Source organism: Spermophilus citellus (genome assembly GCF_964194105.1).
Source record: "Spermophilus citellus genome assembly, chromosome: 17".
Classification (NCBI taxonomy): domain Eukaryota; kingdom Metazoa; phylum Chordata; class Mammalia; order Rodentia; family Sciuridae; genus Spermophilus; species Spermophilus citellus.
Genome location: NC_138199.1, coordinates 62,194,495 through 62,215,905, shown reverse-complemented (window position 1 = coordinate 62,215,905; position 21,411 = coordinate 62,194,495). Strand labels below are relative to the sequence as shown.

Below are 21,411 nucleotides of genomic sequence, written 5' to 3'. Positions count from 1 at the left end.
ATCTTGACCCTGGTGAGAGTCACAACTTCTCCCTAGGACCCTCTCCTCAACCAGCCATCAGCTCCACCCCAGGAGAAACCTGCTTTGGTTCCTGACCTGATCTGATCACCTTGGTCTAAGTGTGTATCTGCTGGACTTAAAGCCTAAGGCTTGAGACTTTTGATCTGACACTTGAATTTAGCACACAGAGGGAATGTCTGTCTTGAGCCTATCCTGATTAAGTGTTTGCAGTGCTTAGAATAATTGATCTAGAATTGTTTGCTGTGAATTAATTAATCTAGAATTATTTTCTGTGAATTGATTATGTCTATTGCAGTGCCTAACATTATGGATTGCATTTTCTTGATTAAGAACCTGTAGAGTGAAATTGTGTTGATGATTTGAGTGAATAAAGGATTGACTAGGGCAGAAGTGCATGGGCATTCTTTATTTCTCCCCCTCAACTGCATAAGTCACACCTTTTGCCCATCATGACACTAGGCTAGCCTCACACTTGTAATCCTCCTGCCTCAGCCTCCTGAGTAGCTAGGATTATATGCCACTATGCCCAGCTCTAACTGGTTCTTTTAAATATTTTATTTGTTTGTTTATTGGCTTTTAAAAAATGGCTTATATCTCTTTGCTGAATTACTCATTTATATCATATAATTCTGTTGGATTGTCTATCTGTATTCTCTTAAATTTCATTGTTTTCTAAAATTCATTCTTTTGAATTGTCAGGCAGCTCATTCATTTCCTTTTCTTTGAGGCCTGTTGCTAAAGAGTGATTGTGTTTCTTTGGAGGTGTCATGTTACCTTGTCTTTCACGCTTCTGGTGAATCTGGCAAGTCAGTTGTCTTTACCAATTTTGTAGAGTGGCTTTGTAGTAAGACTTTTTTGCTGGTGCTATGTGCTGAAGTGTCTGTCAATTGGATATACTATGTTGACTGTGGTTCTAGATGGATACTTTAGTGTAATGTCCATCTAGTTTCTTCAGCTGTGGTCCATGTTGGTGATGTCTGATTGGAGTTTCCTTTCTAAGTTTCCCCTTAGGAATTGTTTTAAACAATTTTAATCTCCTTAGGAACCAGACAATAAAGAGATGATCACATAATTAACTACCAAATAAGATAACCAGATAAATAACAACCCCAATCCAATTTCAATAAAAACACTAACATCGGCTAACATTTCCTCTATACTTACTGGGTGTGAGAGGAAGCATAGGGTATAGAACAAAAGCTTGGGTTCCTAATCAGGCTGCTAAAATCCAAGCATCACTTTCTCCTGGGCAAGTTATTTAACTGGCCTATACTTCAGGGTTTGTTTTAATCACACCAGGGATTGAACTCAGAGGTGTTTAACCACTTAGCCACATCCCCAGCTCTTTTAATCTTTTTCTTTTGAGATAGATTCTTGCTAAGTTGCATAGGGTCTCATTAAGTTGCTGAGGTTGGTTTTGAATTTTCGGTCCTCTTGCCTTAGCCTCCTGAGTTGCTGGGATTATAGGTTGCACCACTGCGCCTGGCTGTTTTTTCATTATAAAAATTGGGATGATAGTATATTCTCAATAGGGAGGCGAGGATTTAAAATCAATGATATGTATATTCTATGCTTAATGTAATTATTTCCACATAATATGACATTTATGGAACTTTGTAATGTGCTAAGCACTTCACATATCATGTGTTTTCACATATCATTCCCACAACTTCCCTTTAAGGCAGGTATTATTATCTTCCTAATTTTATGGATGAGGAAATTGAGGCTGAGAGGTTAAGTGCCAAATTTGTGTACCAACAGCAGAAATTTAATATATATATTTATTAAATTATCTCTAAATAACTAAATTAAATTAATAATACAAGGTGCAGTGGCACATGTCTGTAATCCTAGCCATTCAGGAGGCTGAGGCAGAAGCATTGCAATTTCCAGGCCAGCCTGGACAACTTAGGGAGAACCTGACTCAAAATAGAAAAGGGCTGGGGATATAGCTCAGAGCTAGAGTACCCCTGAGTTTAATCCCCAGTATCCTCCCACACACACAAAAAAGGTCTTTGAACTTGAATGAAATGAAAAGTAGAATTCTGTGTGCCCTTCTCTGTTCAACATCTGATGGAGAGAGAGGATAATACAGGCTTCCTATTTAGAGGCATAAGAATATTTTTACCCTTTTTGGTAGTATTCTGTATTTTTAAGTCTTAAGTGTGATACCAGAAAACTTTGTAGAACGTGAATTTAACATATTGATAATGGGAACATTTAATTTCTATAATACAATGATAAAAATAGATTGAAGAAATTTGTTTTTAGTGCTATTTGCTGGAATAAATTATTACACTTGGTTGTGAGAATGTTTTCTTCTCATCCTTTATACTCAATTCTAATTCTGGCCCCATGCAGTATGTTGGGAAATCTGAACATATTACACCTCTCAAAGTCTAGTGGGTATGGGAGTGTCTTGTATTCCCCGCTGGATTTTGAAGCCATTTTAAATCATTTCTGCACACCTTAAATCTCAGCAAATCTGTAGGCTGAGATAGGAAGATGGTAAATTTAAGGCCAGCTTCTGTAATTTAGTGAGACCCTAACCAACTTAGCAAGACTCTGTCTCAAAATGAAAAGGGCTGGGGATGGAGCTCAGTGGTAAAGCACCCTGGTTTAAATTCCCAGTACCAAAAAAAAAAAAAAAAAAAAAATCATCCCTGAATAAGTCTTATTCTTCTGGGATTCTCTGGTGTTAGGTAGGGGAGGCTGAACTTTTTTGGATGTCTTAGGCTCACAGCAGGGTCCTGGTTTGTCTGAGCTCAGCCTTGCAATTTCAGACAAAGCTAGGCAGAAATTTTGTGGCACATGACCATTTGCTTAGATACCTTTCTCCTATGTTTTGGGCCAGACCTTGTGGAGTAGGATGTTAGTAAGATATCCTTATAAGTGCTTCTGAGAAGGTTGTTCTTTTGTCTCTTTCCTTGCCACTTACCGTACTATTTCCATTATAGCCTTTCTGGGTAGGGCTGAAGTCTCTACAAGCTTTGATAGGATTTCAAATAATAGGATCCCCGGGTTGTCAGTTAAATCTAAATAGGTTTCCTTTTCTGGAACTATGGAAAAGGAAACAGATTTCAAAATGCATTCTGAACAAATCATTCATCAAAAAGTAATATAATAGATAATATTTAAAAAAAATATTTTTTAGCTGTCAATGGACATTTATTTATTTATTTATTTATTTATATGTGGTGCCTAGAATCGAATCCAGTGACTCACACATGCTAGGCAAGCACTCTACCACTGAGCCACAACCCCAGCCCTACAGATAATCTTTTTACTGAGTATTTCTTATAATAACATCAAGTAAGGGATTAGAGATATAGTAATCATTAAAATTTTGTTCTAATTGGTAGAAAGTTAATTTTGATTACTTGACCAGAGTAATCCCCAAATATAAAAATACTTTTAGTTCAATGACTTCTAAGTAATTATAGTAATACTTTCAACTAAGCATGAACTGTATGCTATGAACTACTGTTTTGTTCTTCTAGGCAAAGAATTTTTTGATAAATTTATCTCTGGTTTGCAGGAAAACTCCCACTACTATCAAAATATTTGCAAACAGTAACTTTTATCTTTATCTTAACTCTTTATCTTAAGGACAATTCATAATTTAGGAATGGGCCTGTTTTCAAAACTGTGTGCAATATTTGGAATGTATTTATCCTAGAAAACAAGATATGAAAAGTGATTAGATTTTCCAAGGAAGGTTGTTAAGTTCCTAAACAAACCGTGAGAGTACAAATAACAATATTTCAAGTATACCAATAGAGCATGTATAGCCTTGTGTGAGAAAATGCTCTTAACCACAAGCAGACTTTAACAAGGGTAGAGGCATCATCAGAGTGAAGATATACTTTTTCTTTTCTTTCTTTCTTTCTTTCTTTCTTTCTTTCTTTCTTTCTTTGGTACCAGCAAACCTAGGGTGCTCAACCACTGAGCTATATCCACAGCCTTTTTTATTTTTTCCTTTGAGACAAGGTATCATAAGTTGATAAGGATAGCCTTAAACTTGCCATCCTCTTGCCTCAGACCTGCTGGGATTGCAGGCATGTGCCACCATGCCTAGCTAAGAGGTATTTTTATAAATTTATTATTTTTTATTTGTTCTACTTAGTTGTACATGACAGCAGAATGCATATCAATTCATTATACATAAATGGGGCACAGCATTTCAATTCTCTGGTTCTACATGAAGTAGAGATGTACCACCGTGCAATCATAAATGTGCCTACGGTAATGATGTTTACATCATTCTACCATCTTTCCTACCCCCATAAAGGAGGTATTTTTTAAAGAACAGTATATTATCAGCCAGGCACTGTGGCACATGTATGTAACCCCAGCAACTTTGAGGATCATAAATTTGAAATCAACCTTAGCAACTTAGCAAAACAAAACAAAACAACAACAACAACAAAACCCAAAACTGGGGATGTAGCTCAGTGGTAAAGTACTCTGGGTTTAATCCCTAGTACTAAAAAGTAAAACAAGCAAGCATATAAAAGACCCTATTATCTATGCCCCAAATCTTCATGAGAGCATGTTTTTTTTCCTAAAGAAATGTTTTTTTCTTTTGTAAAAGGAATGCCTCTGAAAGTAGTGCACATCCTCAGTAAGTAATTAAAACACTATGAAATGAGACTAAAATTTTCTACCCTTGTTACTTCCTGAAGGTTCTCATTGGAAACTAAAGGGCAGTATCATGTGAAGTAGGTCTTTAGACAATACCAGTACCTGCATGATTATTTAAATTAAAATTCTAAAACTGGGTTTGGGCATGGTGCTGCACATCTATAATCCCAGATAAGTGGAAGGCTGAGGTAAGAGAATTCCAAGTTTGAAGCCAGCCTTGGGCAACTTAGTGAGAATTTGTCTAGAATGAAAAATAAAAACTGGAGGTATAACTCAGTGGCACAGGACCCCTGGTTCAATCCCCAGTACCAGATGACCACCACCACCACCACACACACACACAAAAGAAAAAAAAAAGGAGAAGAAGAAAAAAGAAAAAAGAAAAGAAAATAGCAAAAAAAAAAAAAAACCCAAAACTTAAAGTATCAATTTGTTTAGCAAATATTGTTTTGGAGAAGCAGTACAAAAATAAATCATATCCTCAAAGTACAGCTTTCTGATTTGTCTCCACATTGGAGGCCTAAGTGAATAATGTTTACATGTAGTGGGCTGTAGCTACCCAACTGCCATCTATTCAGGAACACCTGTCAGGAACACCTCTGCTCACCTACAGCTTTGAGGAAGCGGTTCTTATCTGTTAGCACCTTTATGAAGTCAGAGAAGTTCACCTTCCCGTCTCCTGCAACAGAAATATAAGCTCAGAACAAGAATAAGATGTATTGAAATTATTAGAGTACATATTGAGTGTAAAAGTTAAAGCACTCTGGACCACTTAATACTTAAAATCAGAGCATTTTGAACTGGGGATATAGCTCAGTTGATAGAGTGCTTGCCTCACATGCACAAGGCCCCAGGTTCAATCCCCAGCACCACAAAAGTTAAAATAAAATAAACAAAACCACAGAGCATTTTAGGGCTGGAGAGATGCTATAAACACTCAGCCAGGACTCCCAACCGCTGCGGGCCTGTCCATGGGCCTGTCCATTCACTCCTCGTCCAGAGTTTTGCCATTTTTACAAGGAATCTACCCAATATCCCACTCCATATCCAGCCCTTTTCTACTATAAAATAGCCAAGCTTTAGCCCATTTCTTCTAAAATTAAAGATAGTGCTATTAAAGTGGATGTGTGTATGCTTCCTAGGAAGAATAGAAAAATTATGCATAGTTAGTGGAAACAAGTGATACCTTAACTGGTGACATTGAATCACATGTGGAACTAATGCTGACTGAGTGGGCACTGACAGTGGGTGAGCTCAGTGAGGTGAGAGGTGATAATGTGCTGAATATATTTTTCACACAATGTATCAGCTTGAACTACTAATCACTAGGTCAGGATTTTTAATAAAAACATGATCATTTTTATTATTATTTCTTACATCACAATAGAGGAGTGCATTACATTCATATTTTTTTTGCATTGCAATTCTTAATACACCTTTATACCACAATTTCTCAAATCTTTGTTTGTATATAAGGTATGTTGACACGAAATTCACATCTTCATACATGAATTTTGTATAATGATGACTGTCTCCTTCCACTATTCATTCTCAATTTAGCTAAAATGCACATCATTCCAATATCCTTGCTATTAAAAACATGATCTTGATGCTTTAAAAATATAAAAAAAATCTCTGTCATTTAAAACTCAGTGTAGGTAGACCCTAATGATGCAAAGAGGATTCATACTTTATAACTTAAATGGAAACAAAGGGCTTGGATTTTCTGGGCATCATGTCAGTTTTTAAATTGTTTATGTTTTTGTATTTGTGATTTCAAGGTATCTTCCAAAATGAACATCATGAAAGATAACCTGAATTTGATATTGAGATAGTCACTCAGTTTCCACTCAGGATTTTTCAAAGAATAGTTCTGAGGATTAATTTGATTTCATAATTTATATATATATATATATATATATATATATATATATATATATACATACACACACATACCTCAATGATATCTTTACAGGGAAATAAACTCATATACAGTAGTCCCCTTTATCTGCAGAGGATATATTCCAAGACCTCCAGTGAATGCCAAACACCTCAAATAGTTTATTTTTGGTACCAGGGATTGAACCCCGGGGTGCTTAACCACTTAGCCATATCCCCAGCCCCCTTTTTTTTAAAAAAAATATTTTTAGTTATAGTTGGGCACAATATCTTTATTTATTTATTTCTATGTGGTGCTGAGGATCAAACTCAGTGCCTCTCACATGCTAGGCAAGTGCACTACCACCAAGCCACAACCCCAGGCACCCCCTGCCCCCCATCCCCAGCCCTTTTTGTATTTTATTTAGAGACAGGGTCTTGCTGAGTTGCTTAGGGCCTCACTAAGTTGCTGAGGCTGGCTTTGAACTCATGATCCTCCTGCCTCAGTCTCCTGAGTTGCTGGCATTTACAGGCATATGCCACTGTGCCCAGCAAAAATATGTATTTGTAAAAGTGTTTTAGAAGTCTTTTATGAGAAGGTAATGAGAAATTAAAATACTCACGATCAATATCAGCACATTTTAATTCATTATAGATATCATGCTTGGTTACATTCATTCCCAATTTAGCTAAAGTGCACATCATTCCATGTAAATCAATACAGCCAGTTTTATCTTTGCTGAAGAAGTCGTAGGCATGATGGAAGGCTGGAGAATGGAATTAAGTTACGGCAGTTATTTAGGAAGAAATACCTATGCTAATAAGACTAGAACAGATAATACAGCTGGAGATCATGTTCTAGAGAAGTACTGAGAAAAATAGGCATTTAATACTTTTGGAGGGAGGGATACTGAGGAGAGCTTTACTTCTAAATTACATCCCCAGCCCCACCCCACTTTTTGAGGGGTACTGGGAATTGCACTCAAGGGCACTTGACCACTGAGCCACATCCGCAGCCCTATTTTGTATTTTAATTAGAGACAGGGTCTCACTGAGTTGCTTAGTGCCTTGCTTTTGCTGAGGCTGTTTTGAACTTGTAATCCTCCTGCCTCAACCTCCCAAGCTGTTGGGATTACAGGCATGCATCACTACACCTGCCTCCCCAGCCCTATTTATTTTGAGACCTTGCTAAGTAGTTTAGAGCCCCACTGAGTTGCCCAGGCTGGCCTTACATGTGTGATCATCCTGCCTCAGCCCCCCAAGTCACTGGGATTATAGTCCTATACTACCACACTTGGCTTTTAATAGACATTTCTGATACCTGATACTGCCCTTCCTAGGGATTTGAAGTAGAACAAGCTAATTGGTATGTGAGATAGCCTTCCAAAGAAGTCCATGCCCGAATCTCTGGAACCTATGAATAAATTACTTTATATGGTAAAAGGGACTTTGCAGATATAATTGAGATAGATTATTTAGGATTATCTGAGATAATCCAAAAAATATATTGAATATATTCTTTCCTTCCTTCTTTCCTCCCTCCCTCCCTCCCTTCCTTCCTTTCAGTAAAGATATTGGGCCCAATCTAATTATATAAACTCATCATAGAGCTAGAAGCAAGACAGATGTGGCAGAAAAAGAAATTCAGGGCATGAGAAGATTTCCCCCACCATTGCTTGTTTGAAGATAGGTTATGGGGAGCAACATGGTATACAACATAGGTAGCCTTAAGGGGCTGAGTCTCCTGGTTGACTGGCAGCAAGAAAACTGGGACCTCAGCTATGCAACTGCAAAGAACTCAGTTATGCCACAAATCTGAATGAGATTGGAAGCAGATTCTCTGGACTTTCCAAATAAGAATCCCCACATAAGGGCTGGGGAGGCAACTCAGTGGTAGAGAGCTTGCCTAGCATGCCAGAGATCCTGGGTTTGATCCCCAGTAAAGTAAAAGAAAAAAAAAGATATTCTCCCAAATAAGAGCCCAGGCTGGATAACACCTAAGTTTGTTTATTTCCTTCTTGTTCCTTCCCCTGCTTTCCTTCCTTTCTTCCTTCCAATACTGGCAATTGAACCCAGGGGTGCTCTACCATGGTGCTGCTTATTATTTTTTATTCTGAGACAGGTCTTACTAAATTGCCCAGGCTAGCCTCAAACTTTCCATGTTTCTGCCTCAATCTCTGGAGTCTCTGTGATGACAGGTGTGTACTAACATGCCTGTCTCCACCCCTGAATTTGGAACCTCTAAGACCTGCAGGAGAGAAGCCAGTCAAGCCTATCTGGACTTCTGACCTGTACAACCTGCTGTTTTATGCTGTGAAATTTGTGATAACTTGTTATGGTAGCAGTAGAAAACTAATACACGAAGTTGGACCCAAATTGAATATGTATATGTATGTGTTACACATATCTAAAGTGTTTTTCAAAGAAATACTCAAAGCACCAATTGAAGCCAAATTAGGTATGTGTTTTCTAAAATTAGTGAATGAAGAAATAAATCCAGATCAAAGTATATTCCAAATGGCACCAGAATAGAATGCATTTCATACACATTCATGTCTCAGCATCTCTATGTACAAGAAGTGATTAATTCTATAAGATAATGATACTTACCTTGTAACTGTATGAAAAGATAACACCTATCTCCCTTGACAAAAGGTAAGCTTTTCTAGAGCTGGAATCAAACCATTCTGACTCATCTCTATCTTCTCACAGCCCCTTTATCATGTTGTAGGCATTCATGCAATTTAGCAAATATTTATTGCATGCTTTCTGTGTGCCAGGTACTGTGCTCTAAGTGCTTAGGATACACTCCAGCATGAAATACACAAACGTTTTTGTCCTCATATAAATAAAATAAGTAGGTAAATTAGATACTATTTAGAAGGTGGTCTATACTATGAAAAAAAGAAAAAGTAATGCTGGATTGGGGATTGAGAAAAAGAGACAAATAGAATTTTGACTCCCACCTTCTTTTCCTTCCTTTCTCTCTCCCTTTCCTTTCTTTTAGGTAATGGGAATTGAACCAGGAGCACTTTACCACTGAGTTATATCCCCATCCCTTTTTTGTATTTTATTTAGAGACAGGGTCTTACTGAGTTGCTTAGTGCCTCACTAAGTTCTGAGGCTGGCTTTGAACTTGTGATCCTCCTGCCTCAGCCTTCTGAGCTGCTGGGATTATAGGGGTGCACCACTGTGCCTGGCCTTCCTACCTTATTTTCTACCTGTCTACCTTTATAAGTAATAATACTCTGATTTCTTCCCTATTCCACAAATGAACTTTATACTTTTATTTTTTTGTAACTGGGAATTAAACTCAGGACCTCACACATAGTAGGAAAGTGATCTATCACTGAGCTACATCCCTAGACCTGAAATTTATACTTTTATCTAGATCCAGTTACCTCTATTGTAGATTATAATTTATCCCCTCTCTCATATTCACAGATATCACCCTCTAAAAGGTCCCTGTCTCCAACACCAAATTTTCACTATTATAATAGATATTCCTATTATCATACAAATACACTGTTACTTCTCCTTAAAAATACATTGTGGGGGCTAGGGTTGTGGCTCAATGGTAGAGTGTTTGCCTAGCATGTGTGAGGCACTGGGTTTTATCCTCAGCACTGCATATAAATAAATAAATAAATAAATAAATGGCTATCAACAACTTAAAAATGTATTAAAAATACATAGTGACCTCATTTCTCCCTTTAGTACAACTGACTTGGCCATTTGTGTCGTCTTTGTATTAAAAATCCAATCATTTATTTATTTATTTTAAATATGTATTTTTTTAGTTACAGACGGACACAATACCTTTATTTTATTTTTATGTGGTGCTGAGGATTGAACCCAGTGCCCCATGTGTGCTAGGTGAGCGCTCTTCCTCTGAGCCACAGCCTCAGCCCCTCAATCATTTATTTTTATCATTATGGACTCATGGATGTTTATTTTATTCTTTGAGTTATAATCTAATTCTATATTGTTTAGTTATGTTGCTCCAGTTGTTTTGGAAAGTAGAGTATGTGGGTACAGATGCTGGTAGGGAAGTAGATATAAAGGTGAGAGTGAAAATTTTTTTCTGATTGCTTCAGTTTTCTGCAGAGAAGTAGGAAGTAAGGATATCATTTGAGAGCAAGGATGGGAGATTTTGGGGACTTTGAGGTATTCAATAAATGCATGTAGAATGAATACATCTACTTCTCAGAAAAGCTGTGAGGATTAACACTACAATAATCATAAGCTTATTAGTATTACAATTAACATGCAGAAATGCAAATCTGATATTGACAGTCCTTCATTTTCCAAACAGCTTTCTCAGCAATAAAGGTGATTTAAAAAAAATTTTTTTGGTACTAGAGACAGAACCCAAGGATGCTTTCTTAACCACTGAGCTACATCCCCAGCCTGTTTTTATATTTTATTTAGAGAGAGGGTCTCACTGAGTTGCTCAGGACCTCACTAAATTGCTGAGACTGTTTTTTCAATATTAAAGAACTTTAGCTGAGACTGTTTTTGAACTTGCAGTCTTCCTGCCTCAGCCTCCCAAGTCGCTGGGATTACAGGCATGCACCACCACACCCAGTTAGAGGTGATTTTTTTGGTACTCAGGGGTGCTTAACCACTGAGCCACATCCCCAGCCCCTTTTTGTATTTTATTTAGAAACAGGGTCTTGCTAAATTGCTCAGGGACTCGCTAAATTGCTGAGGCTGGCTTTGAACTAGCAATACTCCTACTTCAGCCTCCCAAATTGCTGGGATTATAGGCATGTGACACCACGCCCATCTAGAGGTGATTTTTTGATTGCTTCTGACTCCTGGGTCAATTTTTCAATTGTTTCCAAATTTAGAGGGGTGAAGCATTATCTTTCCCCAAACCCAAAGTCAGCCATGCTTGACTTTTAGTTGTTATTTTATCTTTTGTGGTACTGGGGATTGAACACAGTGATACTCTACCATTGAGCTACAACCCCAGCTTTTTAAAAATTTTTTGAGACAGGGTATCACTAAGTTGCTAAGACTGGCCTTGAATTTACAATCTTCCTGCCCAAGCCTCCCAAATAGCTGAAATTCTTCTAGCTTTTCTACTGTAAAATGCTCTCCCTTTTCTCTGGGCATTTATAGATCTGTTCTTTCTACCTGAAATGTTCCTCTCTCTGTTGCCCAATTTATTCCTACTTACCATTCAGCTTTCTCTGGGACTCCCCTTCCCTTCATGAGACCAAGTCAGGACACTTCCTTTTATGCTTCTATAAGACTGTATACTTCCATATCACAACACATATCATATTGCACTTTAAATGATTCATTCAACAAATTCATGGTTTAACCATTGGTCTTCCCTGTTATACTTTCTATTAAGGCAGGGACCATGTCTAACTTATTTTATTGTGTTTCTCATGCCTGGACATTGTTGGTTTAAAATAGGTATTTGTTGTTTGGATGAATGAATTATAGACACTGTAGCTCATTTTATTATTATAATTCTTCTCTGAGAAATCCTTGGAACTTCAGCTGTGCTTATATTTTTCCATAGCTTAATTTACATTTGACCTTGAATTTGTTCTTTTCCACTCCCCACAAATTCTCCTTTGAATAAAAATATTTGGTCAGGAATTTTTAAATTCTACAGAGATGCCAATTTGAAAGCAGTTCCTCTCCAATCCCACAAAAAGCTAGGCAAGTACTCTACAATTGAGCTATATTCCCATCCCCTACAAAAAGTTTTTTTAATTTAATTTTTTTCTGTCTTAGTGATGGGGTAGTGTAGACAGCCCTTCAAATCTCATATCTCTATTAAAGAAGAAAGGATCAGATATATTAAGAGGCTGTTGTTTATCCTTTAATTTCTAGGATGATTCTCATTACCTTGTATTTGTGAAGGGCTCAACTTTTCTTTGTGTTGAAGATGTTCTGGTAAATTATTATCCCTGAAAAGATACATAAAAAGATTAAGACTTAATACATATATGAAACCAGCAAAAGTCAATCTTCTTTGACTTTTTTTTGCTGAATGGAATGACTGAAAGTATCACAGTTTATCCAGAGTCACAGTACCTAAAGGGACCAGTTACTGTCACTTGCTAACAGTTGCAGTATGGACAGTAAGTAAATGTTGGCCACTGAAATATGCACCTCAGTCCTATACTTGCAAATCATCCTCACCTTCCTTAAAAATATCTGATTTCACTTAAACATGGGTGTATACCTGAGGAACTTCCGGATGCTACAGCCTAAACATGGAGGACTGAGGAACTTCCGGATCCTAGAGCCTAAACATGGACACGCACCTGAGGAACTTCCGGACCCGGGGGCCTAAACATGGACACCTGAGGAACTTCCAGATCCTAGAGTCTCAACATGGACGTGCACCAAAGGAACTTTTGGATCCTAAACATGTATGTGTGCCTGAGGAACTTCCGGATGCTACGGCCTAAACATGGAGGACTGAGGAACTTCCAGATCTGGGGGCTTAAACATGAACATGTGCCTGAGGCACTTCCGGATCCTAGAGCCTAAACATGGATGCCTGAGGAACTTCCGGGCGGGGGTGGGGCCTTAAACATGGACAATGAGGAACTTCTGGATGCTACGGCCTAAACATGGAGGACTGAGAAACTTCCGGATCTGAGAGCCCAAAGATGGACGTGCACCTGAGGAACTTCCAGATCTGGGGGCCTAAAATAGGACATGCACCTGAGGAACTTCCGGATCCGGGGGCTTAAACATGGATGTGCACCAAGGAACTTCCAGATCCAGGGGCCTAAACATGGACGTGCACCTGAGGAACCTCTGGATCCGTGGGCCTAAATATGGATGCCTGAGGAACTTCCGGATCTGGGGGCCTAAACATGAACACCTGAGGAACTTCCGGTCCTAGAGCCTAAACATGGATGTGCACCTGAGGCACTTCCAGATGCTACAGCCTAAACATGGATGTGTGCCCGAGGAACTTCTGGATCTGGGTGGACGTGCACCTTTGGAACTTCCGGATCCGGGGGCCTAAACATGGACACTTGAAGCACTTCCGGATCTGAGGGCCTAAACATGGATGTGTCTCTGGAACTTCTGGGTCCTTGTGCCTATAAAGGGCAGGGCGTGACTCTCAGAAGGGACGTGGTCCATGAAGAGGAGCGGAGTATGGGGCCTGTTGGGGGGCAGACTGAGCTGTCACACCCTGAACTTGAATGTGATGGTGGCCTCACTTCCCATCCTTCCCCTGGGTGTTACTTTCCTCCCCTTCCAGGAGGTGCCGGGAGGAAGTGAGACCAGGCGCAGGGACCAGGCCTTGAGGAGGGACACCGTTTTTCTCCTTGCTTAGCCAGGCGCCTGGCCTGGCTGGGGACAGGGACGTCTTGTGACACTAGCTGCCTCCTGCATCCCTGCACCAGGACCTCAGGGACCACAGGCGGGGATAGTCGTTGATTCTCCCCTGGCTGCTGACCCTCAGTCCTGGGGTCTGCCCAGGGAGAGCTCTGTCTCCCAGAGGGTCAGGAGGTCCTTGTGACCTGCTGCTCCTTACCCACCATCATCCTGGGCGAGCACAGGTCAGGACACCAGATGCTACTGAGAGTGACATCTCCTAGATGGGCGGCTGGGGACTTTGCCTCTGTCCCCAGGCCTTGGACACCGGATGATCACCCCCAGAGACAGAAAATAACCCCACATTGCCCAAGACTTATTTTAAGCTTTGGATTCTGAAATTTTCCTGCTGTCACCTTCTTTGTGAAGCCAGTTTTTCAACAGAGACAATATTCCGGGGTGGGGGGGGGACAACAACATGGAGTTAATCAAACCAAGCTGACACATCTGGTCCTCTAAGAGAAATCTGGATTGGAGGGAGAACAGCCATTCTCAACTGGCGAAATAGTGAAGTTCCCTTGTCCTTATTTTGTGTAAGAAAAATAAATAATCTGATGTTAATTCATCAAATTATTTTTGATGAGTGCTTGGCTCATAGGAAAAAAAAATCTGATTTCATCCATTTCTAGAACAGGAAACTGAGGCTCAAAGGAATTAAATAACTTATCCAAAGTCACACAGAGGTGGGACAGACCTGAGATTTAAGTTTGTATGATTCAAAAGCTCAAGATTATAAACCTTTAACTATTCATGTTGTTATTAATAAAAGTTTTTTTAACTTTGTAACTAGTATAAGTAATGTTGTGATGAGTATCCGTATAGAGAAAACTTTGCATCCGTTATTGCCAGATTGTATTTTTTTAATATTTATTTTTTTAGTTGTAGTTGGACACAACATCTTTATTTCACTTGTTTATTTTTTTATATGGTGCTGAGGATTGAACCCAGGATCTTGCAAGTGCGAGGCGAGCGCTCTACTGCTGAGCCACAACCCGGCCAGATTGTATTTTTTACCACATGTCAGAAATATAAAGAAAAAGATATAGAGTTATAAAACCTTTTGGAAAGTTTGGGACTCTGTTTTGACCTTTCATTTCCTTGGGAAAATAAAATATGGAAAAGGAGAGAGAATGTTAATATTTTGGGAACAGTTTGCATAGATCTGCAGTAATTTATTTAGGAATATAGAAATTATTGTGTAAATCTGGACTTGTAAATATGGTAAATTAAACAATTAATTAAATGTAAATTAATAATAAAATAAAACTATAATTTTATAAATTTATTTTATTTAATACTGAGAACCGAAAGTTTAAAAACTATGGAATCACTTGGTTTTGGTAGTTTTATAAAAAAAAGTTAAAAAAGGGAAATGAGAGACTAGAGGAGGACAGATTAAGCCCTGGCAGCTTTCGGGAGGTGACCTGGTTGGGGGAAATACCTGAATATGGAGAATCCCAGTGCTGGGCACTCAGGGCCAAATCCAAATCCTCCAATGTCAGGTAACCCTGGAGGTTCCAATCTTGGGCATCCATCCACCACATCCACCACCTGACAATCTGGCCTTTCCTCCTGGTCTCTGTCCCACTCCCCTAGAAGCTCCCCAGGAAATGCCAAGTTTTCCTCCACATGGGTCCCCTTATTCTCTGCCAGGACACCAACCCTCAGGTCCCTACTCTCCTTCACACCCACCATCTGTTCCTGTTATGCCTCCTGTGAACCACATGGCTCCTGGCATGGTAGGCCCAGGAATGATTATGGACAAGAAGATGTGGAAGAAAAGATGCACAAACACCACAAGCATGGCAAGCATCCCTCCTCTTCCAGCAGTGACTCTGACTGAATACAGAACCTGGACCCTCCTCTCAAGTCTCACCAGTTCTGCTGTCCCATCAAGTTTCAGCTGCTATGTTTTATTAACCAATGTGCTTCCTAGCCTGCCCCACCTGAGCCTTAGCTCAGGGAAGCTGAATTGGGAAGAGAATTGCCATTGGCTAGCAAAGATAGCCTTCTCATTGCTTGATAGATCTTATTTATATGGTTGAAGAGTTCAGTGGAAAGCTGTATTTTGAAGTTGGTGAGACCTCTGAGCTAGATGCTGAAGAAAAGTTTAAATTCTGTAAAATGTGATATTTTAAAATTTCCTTTTGTAATATGTGTAGTTTGGAGGGTTTATGGAAATTTTTCTATGATGAAAAATCACTGGGGGCTGGGGATGTGGCTCAAGCGGTAGCGCGCTCGCCTGGCATGCGTGCGGCCCGGGTTCGATCCTCAGCACCACATGCCAACGAAGATGTTGTATCCGCCGAGAACTAAAAAATAGATATTAAAAATTCTCTCTCTCTCTCTCTCTCTCTCTCTCTCTCTCTCTCTCCTCTCTCTAAAAAAAAAAAAAGGTATGCAACCTTTAAAAAAAAAATCACTGGGGTGATTTAGTGGCATATATATTTCCCATCAGTCCTTTTATTGATTGCACTAACAGCAAGGCTGCTGGGAAGTAGAGTCCATTTCGCTGATGAGCTCTGACTGCCCTTTTGTAAGCTAATATCTACTCCTTAGCTCAATATATTATCTTAGGTCCTAGTCTCATTCTCCAGCTCTGGGTCCAAATAAAACTATTTCTGCTGGGAAAGAAAAAATATTGAAATGAGAAAAAAAATAATAAAAAATAAAATTATTATTTAGTGTCCTGTAGAGTATTTATCAGATTCAACTCATTTCAAAGAGGGACCTGGGAGAAAAGAAAGTGACCAGCTTTTATTTATTTATTTATTTATTTATTTGCATTGCTGGAGATCAAGTCTAGGGCCTCTGCTAGGTAAGGGCTCTCCCACGGAACTACACCCATCCTGGCTGTGATAAGGTTGTTTTGTTTTGTTTTTGTTTTTTGGCAGTCCTGGTAGTTAAAACTGTACCACTGAGCAATATCCCTAGCCCTTTTTAAATTTTGAGACAGGGTCTCATTAGGGTGTTCAGGCTGGTCTCAAACTTGTGATCCTCCAGCCTCAGCCTCCTAAGTAGGTGGGATTTTAGGTGTACACTGCCACACCTGGCAATATTGATTTCTTCTGATGTTTTCTTTTTATCATCTACTTGAACTTCTAAAGACTCTTAGATTATTTTATAAACTATTCTTTTTTATTATTTTTTTAGTTGTAGATGGACACAATAGCTTTATTTTATTTATTTATTTATTTTTTGTGGTGCTGAGGATCAAACAGTGCCTCACAAGTACAAGGTAAGTGCTCTACAGCTGAACTACAACCCCAACCCCTAAATATAAACATATTTCTGTCAGATGATGTAAAAAGATGCAGCAGACGCAGAGATATAATATTCTTAAGAACCCAGAGGAAAGTGGAATGCCAGGCAGTATAAAATTTTTTTTGTACTGGTATTGAACCCAGGGTCACTTAACCAAACCTTTTATTTTTATTTTTTATTTTATTTTGGGACAGGGTCTTTGTAAGTTGATTGGGGCCTTGCTAAATTTTGAACTTGTTGATCCTCCTGTCTCAGCTTCTTGAGCTACTGGGATTACAAATTTTTGCTTCTCTTATTTTTAGTCATTGGTGGATGTTTATTGAAATTTGTTAATAGCTGACTCAGAAAAACCTATTTTATCAGATCTCATTTTACTGGTTATATTTGTAATGTGTACTCTTTTCTCTATATTTTGACTTGCTTAGGAGTTAATTCTTCTTTATGATCTTTTTATTTATTTATTTTTGGTACCAGGGATTGAACCCAGGGGTGCTTAACCACTGAGCCACATCCTGATGTCCTTTTTAAACATTTTTTATTTAGAAACAGGGCCTCACCAAGTTGCTGAGGCTGGCTTTGAACTCATGATCCCCCTGTCTCAGCCTTCCAAGCCACTGGGATTACAGGCTGCGCCATCATGCCAGGCATGATGTTTTACACTTATTCTTTAAATTGGCACTCAAAATACCTTAATGAATAACTTATAACTCCTCGATCCCTCTATGACATTCTATGTCCTAACAGAAAATAGATTTTCATCTAGGAAAGTAGGAAGGATAACTGTTTCTCCAGTCTAAAAGAATATTTGGCCCAGTACAGTGGCATATACCTATAATCCCAGTGGCTCAGGAGGCTGACACAGGAGGACAGCAAGTTCAAAGCCAGCCTTAGCAATTTAGCAAGGCCCTAAGCAACTCAATGAGACCCTGTCTCTAAATGAAATACAAAAAAGTGCTGGGGATGTGGCTCAGTGGTTAAGTGTCCCTGAGTTAAATCCCCTGAACCTCCCCCACCCCCCAAAATTGTCTTTTTCTTCTCATAAGAAAAAATCTTTCTCAATCAAGCATGGTAATCCTAGCAACTGGGAGGGTCTGAGGCAGAAAGATCACAAGTTCAAGTTCAAGGCCAGCCTTGGCAACTTCATGAAGCCCTATTTCACTATTCAGAAAAAAAAAAAAAAGGACTGGGGATGTATCTCAGTGGTAAAGTACCCCTGGGTTCACTCCCCAGTAACACCCCATCTCACACTCCCTCCACATATCTTTCGGTTGTCAGGCACAGTGATGCATACCTGTAATCCTAATTTCTCAGGAGGCTAATAGAATAGGATCATAAGTTTGAGGCTACCTGGGTAACTTAATGAGATTTAAGGGGTTGAGGATGTAGCTCAGTGGTAGAATGCTTGCTTAACATTCAATCCCCAATATCTCAAAAAGAGAACAAAATAATCTCTGTCTTTAATTCAGAAATTTTGCTTTATACCTAAATTTGCCACAGAACAGATACTTGAAGAGCATTCTAACTTGTCTAGTTATAGCCTCTATGGGTATTTAATATAGTCATCACTTAATAATTTATTACATATTAATACTTTAATTACCTACCTCTTGCTGTGGAACCCAGGTACTTTTAAAGGATTCAGCTTAAGTTTTGGATTAACTTCTGAAACTGCCATTTGGCCAGTGACTCCGTCTGGAATTCAGAAGATATAATTAGGAATCAACTCACATATTGTGGGGAGCCATTCTGACACGTGATTGGGTGACTCCCGTTAAGGGCCTGAGGCACTCTGGCTGTGTCGGAGTTATCCCGACCCTTTCCTGATGAGAGAGCCCATCCGTGTGGGGGTGTGCGTAACCACTGACCCTGGAGACCCAATCACTGACCCTGACCTTGGAGTGCAGCCCCCCCTCAACCTTCATTGGATGGAATTCTCCCCTGAATCTCTTGTCCCCCCAAATAAAAGGCTACTCCCCGGCATGTTCGCTCTCTCTCTCTCCTGCTAGCCCAGAGTAATCCTCGCTGCCCTGCTGGGCGGCTGGAGGCAGGGAAACAGGGAGGCGAGCCGTCTCGGACCTAGCAATGTAAAATAAGGTACTGTCTGTGTGTTTTATTTTGATCTCTTCTAACTAACTTAATGCCAGAACCTCATTAATGAAACCACTGCGCAGGCCGCGTGGTAGAACATATTATATATATTCTATTGCAACTTTCCTAGCTCAAGGCCTGGCATTTGAAAAATCTAGAGCTTTAAGGAATGGTACTAGAGTTATGTGCAAAGTTGGAGGGATGTGGAAGGGTCCCTTTGATGTCACTAGATTTCTAAGCAAAATTTCTTGCCATTGCTTCCCCTTTCAAATACTATCATTCTGATGCTGTGTAAAAATAAATGCTGGGCTGGGGTTGTGGCTTAGTGGTAGAGTGCTTGCCTAGCATGTTTGAGGCACTGGGTTCGACTCTCGGCACCACATAAAAAAACTAAATAAAATAAAGATATTGTGTCCACTACAACCAAAAATATTTTTTAAAAAATGTTACCAGGTGCAGTGGTGAACATCTGTAATCCAACTGACTCAGGAGGCTGAGGCAGAAGGATTGCATGCTCAAGGATAACTCAGCAAGTTAGTGAGGCCCTAAGCAACTCAGTGAGACCTGTCACAAAATAAAAAATAAACAAAAAATGGTCTGGGGATGTCTTTCAGTGGTAAAAGCCCTCTGGGTTCGATTCCCAGTTCCAAACAAACAAACATTAAGAGAAATAAACCAGCTACATAAAGACAAATACTGTTATGTTCTCAATTATATGTGGAATCTAACATAGTTATATGAAAGTAGAGAGTATAATGCTGGGAGAAGGGGGCTATGAGATATTGGTCAAGAGGTACAAAGTTTCAGTTACACAAAATGAGTACTGATGCTGTAACATGGTGACTATAGGTAATAACACTGTACTGTATACTTGAAATTTGCTAAGAAAGCACATCCTAAATGTTCTTACTCTTCTGCCAACAGTAACGTAAGGCATTGGATATATTAATGCTGGATGGTAGAACTATTTCACAATGTGGATATATATATAATATATATATATATATATATCTCAAACCATCAAGTTGTACATAGTAAATAATAAAAATGGGGTCACACTGATGCAGATAAAGTATCTTAGAACTATGTGGAAGAAGTTATTTAAAGACAAAATTTATTTATGCAACAAAAACATTTCATGCATAATTGACAAAGAATAAAATGTTTACACCATTTCTAAAATATTTGCCTACTTATTTCTGTTTTTAGATATCTGTCTGGTAGTAAGTACATTTTCCCAGGGTTTTTTACTGGAACACATATCACTGCCCTGTCGGTTCTTTTGAACTCACTGTTCTTTCTTAAAAGTAGGAGCAGGTAAGGAATACAGTGCTGTTTGCTACCTTAGATCCTCTTGTATGGCCTCTTCACTGCTATGGCCTCCCTAGTCCTCCCTTTCCATTTCTGCATAATTTGAGACACAGGGCCTGTGGTCCAGGAGCTAGGGGTAGGGCTTTTCCCTTTATTATTTTTATTGCTCCAATAGAGTGTATCAAGTGGTTCATTGACAAGTAAACTGGGTTCCTAACTTAGGAATAACAAACAATAATACTAATTTTAAACTATGAAAAGGTTTCTGAATGTTGGGTTAGAATTGATTTTTCCCAGGTCTTCACCTCAGAACCTGGAAAGCAGTTGTTTCTACACCACTCAATTACATATGTTCAGAATCTAGGAACCTACCACAGAGCTGGAACTCCGGAGATGCTCAACAATTTAGGCACTTGAAAGGTGCTGTGAAATCATCCTCATAGCTCAAAATAATCATTACTTAAAAAAAGAATCTTCAATCTTTTATAGAGATAATAGTTGTTTTTTTTTTTTTAAAAAGGACTCAGCCTAGAATCATAAAAATCCTGATATCTACTACTTTTAAGCTGGGCTACTAACTACTTTGGGACTTCAATCAGATGAAGAATCCAATAAAGGGTTTGTTCCATCATACAACTGTGACCTCATTCAATGCTCAGTCTCAGGCCCAGGGGGAGAATGAGCCACCAATTTCTTTCTGTGTTAGAGTGTTAACAGAGAGTTAGTGTTTTCAGTGTGGTTCATTCAGCACACCCTTGGGGTGTGTGACAGTGTGAGCTACAGAATCAGAACATTTTGACATTGTTGAGATTTCAGGGAAGGGGAAGTTTTTTAGTTTTA

At 39.1% G+C, this 21,411-nt stretch overlaps 1 protein-coding gene across 1 annotated transcript in view; it reads right to left on the bottom strand.

The window, feature by feature from the left end:
* Nucleotides 1-21,411, bottom strand: part of EFCAB3 (EF-hand calcium binding domain 3) — a gene marked incomplete at its 3' end in the record, with an annotated part of 59,319 nt that overhangs the window by 15,457 nt on the left and 22,451 nt on the right. Inside the window, exons 5-9 of the mRNA XM_081272018.1 lie at nt 18,777-18,864; nt 12,415-12,476; nt 7,167-7,310; nt 5,273-5,344; nt 2,960-3,080 (exon numbers count right to left, since the gene is read on the bottom strand). Coding sequence (XP_081128144.1) covers nt 2,960-3,080; nt 5,273-5,344; nt 7,167-7,310; nt 12,415-12,476; nt 18,777-18,864 — 487 coding nt within the window. The remainder of the gene's footprint in view (nt 1-2,959; nt 3,081-5,272; nt 5,345-7,166; nt 7,311-12,414; nt 12,477-18,776; nt 18,865-21,411) is intronic.